The following is a 12,574-nucleotide window of genomic DNA, read 5'->3' on the forward strand; positions in this document are numbered from 1 at the left end:
CTGCCCGGATGCAGCGCCTCCACTCGTCCTCGCCTCCAACGCAGAGGAGGCATGTTGGCGTCCTTGAGGAGGACCAACGCACCGATACCGAGCGGGTTGACGGAAGTCCACCATTTGGGACGCTGTTGCAGCGTATGGAGATACTCCTGATGCCAGCGCTTCCAGAAGTCCTGGTGTATTCGTTGGACGAGTTGCCATCGACTCAGACGATTCATCGGTAACGGAGTCACGTCTTGAGTGGGAACGGAGACGAGCGGTTCCATCGTAAGGAAGTGACCCGGTGATAGGACTTCGAGGTCGGCAGGGTCGGTGCTCATCGGGCAGAGGGGTCTGGAATTCAAGACGTCCTCGACCTGCGCGAGGACCGTCGTGAATTCCTCTATTGAGAGGACTTGATCACCCACGGTCCGCCGTAGGTGGGTTTTAAAAGTCGACTCCCGCCTCCCAGAGGCCCCCAAAGTGGGGCGCTGAGGGAGGATTAAAGGACCACTTGATCTTCTCTCGCTCCGCTGCGAGGCTCATGCGGCTTTCTAGCTCCCGCGCGGCCCCTACAAAATTCGTGCCGCAGTCGCTATAGAGAAGCGAGCAGCGTCCGCGTCGGGCCACAAAGCGTCGCAGCGCAGCGAGGAAGGAGTCCGTGGACAACGAGAAGGCGGCTTCCAGGTGCACCGCCTTAACCGAAAAGCATACGAAAAGGCACGCGTATACTTTGAAGGAGGAGACTCCCCGGGCTCGTCGCGTAACTATGTTGAACGGTCCCGCGAAGTCAACGCCGCTGATCGAAAATGGCTTGGCCCGTCGGACCCTATCGGCCGGTAGATCCGCCATGAGAGGCTGGGAAGGGTGTGGATTTACGCGGAAACATCGATGACATCTCGAGAGTACGCGTTGGATAGCGCGATGCACCCCAAGGACCCAATAATGTTGCGTGAGCAGGTATTGCAGCGTGCGCCGACCAGGGTGCAGGTTCGTGCGGTGCACATGTTCGATAACGAGATCCGTGAGCCTATGTTTACTGGGCAGTAAGGCAGGGTGCTTGTTCTCGAATGTCAATCCGGATTTAGCAAGCCTGCCGCCCATCCTGAGCATACCCACAGGATCAAGGAAGGGAGCGAGCTTGAGAAGGGGCTTGGGGAGCCTTCTCCCGCTTTGAAGACGATCGATCTCATCGCGGAAAGCATCCGCCTGTACACTCTTTACAACTACTAGTAACGCGGAATGCAGTTCGAGCTCATCTATGGCCAAAGTCGTGAGAGCCGATTTTGCACGGAAGTGATTTACAAACCTAAGAATGTATGCTATAATTCGACAAATTTTCTCGATTGAAGAGAATCTTTCTAGCAATGAATGTACCGCGTCAGGCGGATCGAGCGCCACGAGCAATACGATTTTCTCCTCGGTCGGAGGGGTTTCCGAACTGTGGGAAGGTTCAACTCGGGGTTCGAAGCGAACAAGCCACTCAGGGCCCGCCCACCACATCGAACTGGCCACCAGATCACGAGGGTAAAGTCCTCGGGAGCAATGATCCGCCGGATTGGACTCCGTGTCGACGTGGCCCCAAGCTGAGACCGGCACGTTGTCCTGAATGAGGGCAACGCGATTTCTAACAAAGGTCTTCCACCGTTGTGGTGCTGAGCGGATCCAGGCCCGGGCGACCTCGGAATCCGTCCAAGCATACTCGTCGTCAATGTCAATGTGTCCGCGGAGGATGCGCCGGACGTACGCGATTAATCTGGACAAGAGCAGAGCCGCGCAGAGCTCCAGACGGGGAATGGTGAGGGGGCGAAGCGGGGCGACCTTAGACTTGGCGCACAGTAAGCGGACCACGACGCCGTCGCGCGTAACGATTCGCAGATAAATCACGGCTCCGTACCCCAGCTCGCTGGCATCGCAGAACCCGTGGAGCTCGCAACGAACTACCTGGCACGAGTTAAACGCGCGAGGAACGCGAAGGGAGGATAACACGCCGAGCTCCGTCTGGAAACGGTTCCAACTGCGACAAATGTCCATCGGTGGCTCATCATCCCAATCTAATTTAAGGGTCCACAGACGCTGAATTAAGCACTTCGCGGTAAAGGTGAGTGGGGCCAGAAAACCCAAGGGGTCGAAGATGCGCGCTACTTCCGATAATATAGTGCGTTTGGTGCACTCACGATCCAACGCGTTAACTTGAAACCCGAAACTGTCAGATTGTGAGTGCCACCGAAGGCCCAATATCTTCTGAGATTGATCCTCGCTTGACTCAAAATCTAACATTGATTGGCTACATAACTGCGTGTCGAGGCCCTCCAGCGCGGCAGGATGGCTGCTCGACCACTTTCTAAACTCGAAGCCGGCGCTTCGGAGAAGCGATAGCAATTGGTCGCGGAGTGCCCGAGCCTGTTCCACCGTACGAACGCTAGTCACGACGTCATCCACATACAGCGCCTCGAGTAGGGCTGCGAACGCTAGAGGATATTTCTCGCGGTATTGATGAGCTAACTGGAGCAAACAATAGATCGCCAAGAACGGGGAGGCGGTAAAGCCGAACGTAACGGTTTTGAGGAGATAGTCAAGGATGGGGTCCGACTCCGAGAAGCGCCAGACGATACGTTGGTAGTCGCATTGCTCCGGGCTTATCCAAATCTGGCGAAACATCTGCTTCACGTCCGCGGTTAGAGCGATCGCTTCGGCGCGGAACCTAAGCAGGATGGCGAGCAGGTCTTGCTGCAGCTTCGGACCGCTGAGCAGGGTGTCGTTGATCGACAGACCGTTCGGGCAGCGCAAAGACGCGTTAAACACTACCCGCAACTTAATGGTAGTGCTATCGAGTTTATATACACCGTGGTGCGGTAAATAATAAATGTGGCCATCCGACGGGAATGGATTGCGAATTACCTCCATGTGTCCGCTATCGAGATAGTCCTGCATGAAACTATTGTAACCAACTCTGAACTCCGGATCAGATTTAAATCGACGTTCTAGTGCGCGGAGACGACTAACCGCTATGGAGCGCGAGCCGACGAATGTAGGAGGATCCGACACGAACGGGTACGAGACCACGAAACGACCCGAGAGGTCACGATACGTGGTCTGGGCGAAGATCTCCTTGCAGCGTCGATCCTCGTCCGAACAAGAAGCGTCCTCCGGCACCTCCTCCAATTGCCAAAAGCGACCCACTGATGTCTCGATCGACTCGAGCGTAGTCGCGAATGACCGCAGGGGTGTTGCTTGGACGGGGATACCGCGCCCGTCAGGACCCATCCGAAGACTGAATTGAAGGCGTCGGGTTCTCCCTTTTCCCCCTTACGACGGCCATCCCGTAGTATCGACACAAACGAGTCCGCCCCTAAGAGGATGTCAACACTGCCGGGCACGTAATATTCGGGATCCGCGAGCGGCAATCCCTTCAAGTGTTTCCACGATTGGACCTCCACCTTGTCATTAGGCAGCGGCGAGGTTATGCGCGGGAGGACCGTAGCCTCTATCGAGAACCGAGTGTCGTCGCGACTGCGCGCGCGGATCACGAGGGAGGTGAGGCCCCTCGTCGTGGCCGCCCTAGCTTCGTTTATCGCCAACACGGTTGCACTGTGTTTGGTGCGACGAAAGCCGCCCTTCCGAAGGCAGCCCTCGGTAATGAAATTGGCCTGACTCGCGCTGTCCAACAATATGCGTACGAGGAACGCATTGCCACGCGCGTCTATCGCCTCGGCTCGTACGGTGGACAGGAGGACGATTCTATTGGCTAGGCTAGTCATTGTTACAATCGGCGCATCCTCCGACTGAGGAGCGGGTACGGCGTCCGGTTCGGCAGGAGTCGCGCTAATGGGTTCGGTCTTAGAAGTAGTATTGGAGCTCTGCTCGTAATGCAGAAGCGTATGATGCTTTGTTCCGCAGGACCGACATGTCCATGCGGAAGGACAATTTTTCATGCCATGCCCTGAGCGCAGGCAATTGAGGCACAATTTTAAGTCGCGGGCCTTAGCCTGCCTCTCTCTCGGCGAGAGTTTCAAAAACTGGGCGCACTTCGACACGTAGTGAGGCTCTTTACAAACGGGGCGATCGGCCGTGTTAGTCACGAACGAAGAGACCGGCGTGGACTTGATTTTGGAGGACGGGCCCGCGACGGCCTCGAGAACCTGACAATGTTCCGCTAGAAATTTCGTGAGTTGAGTATATCGCGGTATCTCCTCAGCCCGGTGAGCAGACTCGAATTTTTCCCGAAGGGAACGAGGAAGCTTGTCTAACAAAAACTTCAGTAGGATAAAGTCCCATGAATCGGTAGGGAACTTCATCAATGCGAGTGCGCGCGTGTTCTCGGTAAACGTATCTAATAAGTGGTGAAGAGCCTCGGCCGACTCCGCCTTCAATGGCTTTGCCTCGATTATCGAATTCAAGTGATGGTCCGCTAACTTTCTCTTATTCCGGTATCGATCTACCAGCGAGTCGTAAGCGATCAGATAGTACTCCTCGGAAAACGGCAGGTTTTTCACCACGTTGAGTGGTTCCCCCTTGAGCGAGGCTAGCAGATACTGGTATTTCTCTATCGCGGAAATCTGCTGGTTGTGTATCGACGCGTTGAACAACGCGATGAAGGAAGGCCACAACGTGAGGTCGCCGGAAAACTGCGGTAGCGGGATCTTAGGCAACTTGACCACCGAGGCCTGACACGAGGGCGGTGCCGGCGCGCCTCCGAGTGGCGCGCCCGTTTCATGATGATAGCGACTCTTTACGGCGTAATGCATTTTATCGAAACTGGCTCGGATTTCGTCCTCGACATCGAAATCCGCCGCTTCTTGGATGACCTTCAGGTGGGTGGCCTCAAAATCGTCCGCGATCTTTGCTACGCTCGAGTAGCGAGCGAGGAAGGTCGCTCGGATTGCCGCGTCGGTCGCGGCTTGTAGGGAGAGGTCGTGTATTTCTCGCATACGCCGATTGCATACTTCGCGACGAGCATATGCGTTTTTCGACATAATGTAACAAAGGGGTCGTCCACAACAGACAGACGAAGCTAAGAGCAAAGGAAAGACGGCAAATAGGTAATCGGAGGCGAAGGCAACTCGAACCAACAATATCGAAACCCGGCGAAAACAAACACGAAAGTCAGGTCGCCAAGGTGAGGGATAACGGACTGCTCCGTTCGATGCTCGCGCAAAATCACGAGGAAATATTCTCGGTAATATTCCTCGAGTTGAACGTGGAGAATACCAGCCGTCGGATTAGCGCGATAAACAATGATGCAATCCGACTCGCGGACGTCAGGACACGCGTCGCAGAAACTCGAAAGGCAAATATTCTCGATCGACGACAATAATATTCTCGAGCGATGGTACTCTCGCACGGATCACGAATGTCGGGATAATACAAGTGTTGGGTCGGGCTGTACGTCACCTCGCAACGACGAAAACACGAGCGATGCCCGAAACTATACGGAAAAACAATGCGCACGTGACCGGCCCGTGATCGAAGGCCACGGCCGCTGTCTATGATGCGAAAGTATCGCTGGCCCGGAATACTCGGATATTCGACCGAATATTTCGGTTACGATCTAGCCAATTATATGGCGACTAATTACCGCGTCGAGCGCGGAATCGATTTTAAGGCGACTAACGGCTGCGGCCCGTGCTATGACGAAGTTCGCGCGCGTATTCCCGTTGCGAAGCGAGCGTTGCACGAGAGATACCGCGCGAGACACGAGTTGTCAGCACGCCGAGCGTTGCACCTCGTTAATGCGAGAACAAATAATCAGCGAATGCGCGTAAATTACAGATGGCTAATGGCCGATTGCGCGATGCTACGCGAGTATTCCCTTCGCGAAGCGAGCGTTGCGAAACGGGAGATCCTGCGAGACCCGCAAGGCCACGCGCTATTGCACTACGCGTTACAGAACACAAGATTCGGTGACTTACAACAATGAAAGGACACGCGAAAGGGCGGCGGCAATAGACTAATCGCGAAGATATGACTATCCGGCTCGAAGGACCAGATGCTCGGGGGGCGGTAGAGCCGTACCCGGATTTGCGATAAAGCGAAGCTCGAAGGACCAGGGGTGTGTGTAAAGTTTCCCCAAAGCGAATTAAGTTAAGCAAATGCGACTCATCGTTCGTTGTGCCGTCGACTCCTGGATGCTTCGTCTCTCGGTCACGATCGGGCTCGTGCAGCAGCGCAAGCAGGGCAGCAAGCAAGGCAAATGCAAGGCAGGCAGCAAGCAAGTCAAGGCAGGCAGCAAGCAAGCAGGAGGAAGCAGAGAAAGGCAGCAAACAAGCAGGCCGAGAAAGTAGGCGATCGCACTATCAGGGAGCGGGCTGGTGATCTCGCGACTCCGAATATTAGCGAGAGCCTCTGTGCTCCGAGACGTCGTAACGATGAGTGCTGAGTGCTCGCGGCGCTGGAACAGTGTCGCGAGCGAGTACTTGTTCTTCAGGCGGGTGCCCTCGTGGGGTGAGCGAGGGCAGCACCGATTGGTGAGTCGCGCAAATATCGATTCCGCGTCGATCGCGATCCGCCGACGTTTCGCGCGAGTCACCGAAATACTTAATACTAGGTATGCAAAGACTACTATGTACAACGAGTAAGAACGAAACTAAACTAATGAGTATGATACATGCATCTATCTACAGTTTGATGAGCGCCAAACATATAGTTTTTGAAAGATTTCGATGTAAGCTAAATGTTTTCGCTCATCTTTGGTTATGTTCTCTTGATACTTCATCGATTTTTCGAAAATTTTTCAATATTGGGAATTTTGGATAGTGCGACCTCTTCGTTGGTTGCTAAATGTTTTCGCTCTTCGTTGGTTATGTTCTATTCTAATAGACGTAGTTCTACGTGTTAATTGCGGCACAGTTGTTACTGTGCTTTTTTTGTTCCGGTAACAAAATATTTTAGTGGGGTCTGTCTTAATGGTTAAGTAAGTGTCTTTATCATTTAATAATGTTTCAATTGCAACGATGTATTTGTCTTTGTCGAGCGCAACTGTTACAGTCCCCTTATCAGCCCTTGTGAAAATTAAATTGGTGTTGTCGTTAAGAAATTTTTTAATTGTGGACACTAATTTATAGATGTTATTATTAAAGTTATTTCTAGGGATTGAATAATTCGGAATATTGTTGATGATAGGTGCCACTCGATTCCTCACTGCGGCCTGTGTTGCAAGTGGAAACTTTTTTACATTATTTTTGATGCTCTTAATAAATTCCGACGTAAGATTCGAGGACTTTGCTGCAGGAAGGCTAAAATTATCCCTCAGCTGTATTAAACATTGAATGTCTCTAGGTATCTCCGTGGATGATAAATTAATCAACCACTTGTCGTTAATTTTGTTTATCGATGATTGAGTTCCATTAAACGATTCAGGCTTGACTTCCACCTCTATCAAGGAATGGTCCAGAGGAGTGTGAGGAGGTACGAAGGAGACTTTCATGTATTGCTGTGTGGGTGGAAGACTGCAATAATATTTAATCGGATTTATATTTCTAGCCTGGTCATTGAATCTCGAGACAAGCAACTCAAACTTCTTATACATCCTGGCCCGTTGACTAATAAAGAACGAGTGCATAGGTCCACGTTGTCTATTGAAAAATGAATTGCAAACGGACATCGGCATGTCTCCATATAACGACCTCGAAATTTTAAAAATTTGTGTGTGTGCAAACCTGACATAACAATATGAGTCACTAAGTTCAATATGTAAAAGTTGTCTGGTGAAACGGTGCTTACAATATTTATATTTACCCATTGCCCTGTGACTAAACAAAGAGTTCTCCAAGTTCTTACAGCAGTTCGAGATGTGCGAAGGTATAACGTCGTAACCAATGCATTTACGCAAAAATTCAATTCTAAGATTACACTTGATAATGACCTTATTATACTTGATCCAGAGCTTGAAAAATTTGACCGCTTGCGGTCCATAATAATATTTAATACTTTGAAAGAAAGAACAACGCATTTTTCAGCCTGCGTAAATTAAATTAAACGATATATAGGCTCTCTAGACTAATCAAAGGAAGTAGATGAGGCAATCGGAGCCTCGCGCGGTAATCAATGCGCAGACAAATTATAATAATAAATGAGTATATTAATCGTACGTTTCGACACCCTATTCGTGTCTTCTAACTTTTGATTGGTTCCATAAACCAACCTTTTCCGGCAGGTACCTAAATTTTATGTCGCAGCATCCGGTTTGCCAAAAAAGAGGCACGGTCATAAGCTTAATAGACAGGGCATTTTTATTATCTCATCCTTCCTTGCACGCAAAAAATTTCAGACTGGTCATTGAAATCTTACTTAATAATTGCTATCCATTGGGATTTATTTTTAAAATATTACGTGAACGTCTTAAGCTATTGTTTAACAGAGGCTCTAATGTGATTGTGAGACAGGATGATGAGGAGGTTGTTCCTTTTTTCACCATACCTTACATCCCTACGATAACAGAAAAATTTAAGAACATCACAAGGGATTTGAAAGTGAGGCTATCTTATTACAGCTTAAACAAGATGCGTGCATTCATCAAACCTCACAAAGATAGCCTCCCGCGATCCAAAAAATGCAATGTAGTATATAAAATCAATTGCAATGATTGTGATGCTTCATATGTGGGCCAAACGAGTAGGCAAATGCAAACAAGAATTAAGAAGCATCAGAATCATATTAATTGGAACACACCGAATCAGTCTGTCATAACGGAGCATCGATTAGAATTAAATCACAATTTTGATTGGAACAATGTTGAAATATTAGACAGTGAATCCTATTATTACAAACGATTGATTTCGGAGATGATATGCATAAAGAGGCAGGCAAATGGTTTGAATATGCAGACGGACACGGAAGGTCTGCCGGATACTTATTTGAGTGTGATCGAGAGATTAGCAAAAATTTAAAACAGCCGTTTGTGAATTGTTATCCCCACCTCCGGTGTATACATATGGCCTTTATTATGTTAACCTTCCCACCAATGCCTCACTCACTCGCGACGTTTCAGAGTGACAGGCTCGTTATTACAATGTGACATCCTGATCTGTAATTGCTCCGTAAGTAACTTATTATTCGCCTATTAACACGGTTAAATAACGTCCTTATCATATTGCGACTCGGTTTGATATAGGTAGGGCATTCGTATCTTCCCTACCTCCCCGGTCTTCCAACCTGGCGAGCTTTCTAAGATGCGATGGATGCGGAGCAGATGCATATCGGTTTGTCTGGGCTTACGACGACGGTACATCCGTACGATTTTAATCCACGGTATTTTGCTTATTGACTGCGCTATACTTTGTTTATCCATGTAATCTGTATCGTCATGAATTTATGTAACTTAATTATTCACGCTGAAGAAGACACGAATAGGGTGTCGAAACGTACGATTAATATACTCATTTATTATTATAATTTGTCTGCGCATTGATTACCGCGCGAGGCTCCGATTGCCTCATCTACTTCCTTTGATTAGTCTGGAGAGCCTATATATCGTTTATTAAATTAATAATTTTGTCTTATAGCGCTTTCGAGTAAAGCAGGTTCGGATTGCTCCGGAACCGATTAATAGAGTGTTCTAACCTGGCTATCAAGCCCTGTAATTGGCCAATAGAGGCTTATGACATTAATAAAATTGCTTCCGGAGCGATCCAAATCAGCTTCACTCAAAATTTAGAACATATATACTTGGATAAGGGAAATTGCCTATATCTCCCATGGAACGAGCTGTATCCAACATGGTGCGAGAAAGTGACGTGGTTGGTGCGAGAAAGGAAGGTATGATAATGGTGATACTATTGCCCGCAATGTGCATGTTTGCGTCGCCATTGGTTTTTTGCTAAACAATAGATAACCACGCGCATATAACGCAAACATGCGCATTGCGGGCGATAGTACCACCACTACCTTTCTCTCTCGTACAATCATGTTTCTCTCTCGCACCATGTTAGGCCTCAGGTTCGATGCCCAATTCCCTTTCCATTTATACGTTCTAAGACTCAAACACTTGCTCTTAGAAATTATGTCTTAAAATAGTAATAGTATTAGTGTTAAAATAAATAATTTAAAAATGTGTTAAATATATACAAAAATATAGACATATTTCAATAATACCCATTTGCTGCTTTTAAATAAACAATAAAAAGCTACAATCAAAAACAATCAAAAACTAATATTAATTTGCATACACAAAAAAAGAACATTATCCAAAAATCATCTTTAAATATAATTATTCTTGGCATAATAAAATAAACTTAATTTTAAAATGAGATTATATAATGTTGAACGGAGATTTTCTTCCTTAATGGAAAGCAAATGATATTGAATAAAGAATAACAGAATAATACTTTTAATAAAAAAATATTCTATTATTTGTACACAGAAAGAAAATCAGTTTTCAATCAAGACGATAATCAAATTAACACAATCATTGTCTCATATATAATAAAGAATGTTAATATTCTTGGTATTTAATTCTATTTTCTCTAACTATATTGTTTTGAACAAAATAATGAATTTTCTTCGCCAGTGTATAGAATAACAAATAAGCAACTTAATCGACAGACTGGCAATATATAACATCTCTTCGATGTGACCATTGAAAAATTTTTGATGTGACCATTGAAGAGATGTTATATATTGCCAGTCTGTCGATTAAGTTGCTTATTTGTTATTTTATATTGTTTTGATTAAACAAAAAATCTTTATTAAACGTTATTTCTATTATAAAATTTTAATAACGATTTTAAGATTAATCATATTTTAAAATGTCAAAAATATATATTCTCTAAATCAGAATATTTTTTGTGTATTTATTTTATCATCCAAAGAGTTTGTACTTAGTTCTAGTCTATTAACAAACAAGATTATAAAATAATCAACTTTGGTTACAATCAACATTAAAAGGCAGGTTTTTATAATTGGATCTTATATTAAAGAGTATCTTAAGTTCATCTTCAGATGCTATACGGGTGATTTTATTGGTTATAAAACATCTCAAGATGAATTTTAAAATAAATTTGAGACGATCTTAAATATAATGTCCGACTATAAATAGCGGCCTAAGAGTTTTTTATTTTCATGTATATCTCTCATTTGATAAGCAACATGCAATAGTAAAACTTTTCATTATAATACATAAACGACAATATTTTCAACATACCTTTCAGATTGCTAATTGCATCTTCAAGAGATTCTAATGTGGCTGATTCTTCCCCTTCTTTGGCAGAAGTACATTTCGGATCAATTGTGGAGCATAATGTTGCCTTTATCACTTAACATTCTTGAGAACTTAATATTTTGTCTGAAGTAATTGCTGCAGACTTGCACATTTCCATAAAAAAAGATGTCTCTTGTAGAGGTTTTACTCCTTTACATTTCATGTACTTCTTGTTCTTTGATTTTTCACGAGAGACATTTATCTCATGTGTGACATAAATTGACTTTTTTACATTATTATCTGAAGATGATGAAGCTTTATCTACACATGACGGTCTTATCATTTTATTCACTTTGACAGGCTCACTTGCCTGCGCCGAATTGCTCGCATTCGCTAATTTTGGTAGTGGTGGTATGAACGATATATTTCGTCCTTTCGTGTTATTGTTTTCATTGTCAGAATTATCGTCAAAATACTTAATCGGTTTTCTCAATCGTTTTTCTTTCTTTTTTTCTTCAATATCTGACAATGAGTATAGCGTGGCATTAGGATTTTTGGAAAATTTGACCAGCATTTTCATTCCCTGATCATACTTTCTTGCAAAAGTCATAAAATCCAAATGTAAGAGTAAGAATTGTAAACTGTGAAAAAAAAAACAAATTATGCATGAAAAATTATCTTAATGTAAAATTTACCAATGTCTTCTTTTATTGTCTTGATGGAAAAACAATTCCACTCCGAATTAGCCATTGCACACTGTTTTACTAATTTCTATACAGTCGCTTGATGTTCAGTCATAGGATACCAACATAATGTCCCCGTCGTCGTAATCCACGAAGACGGAATAAGATCGTTAAAACTTTCAACATCTTCTTCTTTGTCTGTTTCAAAGTGGACAATTGACTATTTTGCCACATCATCATCAGTATGCATTTTTCCAGAAGATACTGATTTTTCGCAAAAAATGTTATCATTCATGTTTGATATTTTATAATTGTATCCAAATTAATTGAATCGCTTCTTATAATTCGTTATTTCTGCAAAAATATTAGAAACAGAACACTTGTAAAATTTTATAATTTCATATACTTATTGGATAAACAACATTCTGATCGGTATTCTGTAATATTATATTTTATACAATAAAAAACTAAAATATAATTTAAGAATTCTAGTTTTAATATAGAATTAATAGTCTTTAATTACATTAATCTTAATTTTTAAATTCATTAAAACTAATTTTCTTTGTTTGATTGTATTTTGAGTAAAATTTTGTTATTATAAATCCATAAATGTTGATTAAACAAAATTAAGCAACTAATATATATTTATAATTTGATGAATTTACTCTTCCTCAATAAGGTTTAAAATAATCACGTTTGTGACCTAATTAAACAAGTATATAACTTATATTGTATGATTACAAGTGAATTATTTGTACCTGTAATGTGTTCCTTATTG

The 12,574-nt window shown here is 44.6% G+C and overlaps 1 protein-coding gene across 1 annotated transcript; it reads right to left on the reverse strand.

Moving 5' to 3' along the window:
* Positions 1-423: 423 nt before the first annotated feature.
* Positions 424-4,952, reverse strand: LOC139820407 (uncharacterized). The gene is made up of 2 exons (XM_071790642.1): positions 3,290-4,952; positions 424-3,209 (listed from the first exon to the last, which is right to left on the reverse strand). Exons 1-2 carry the CDS (start codon positions 4,950-4,952, stop codon positions 424-426), a joined length of 4,449 nt encoding a protein of 1,482 aa, XP_071646743.1.
* Between the last annotated feature and the right edge of the window lie 7,622 nt (positions 4,953-12,574).

The sequence above is a fragment of the Temnothorax longispinosus genome, chromosome 10, assembly GCF_030848805.1.
Source record: "Temnothorax longispinosus isolate EJ_2023e chromosome 10, Tlon_JGU_v1, whole genome shotgun sequence".
NCBI classification, from domain to species: Eukaryota; Metazoa; Arthropoda; class Insecta; order Hymenoptera; family Formicidae; genus Temnothorax; species Temnothorax longispinosus.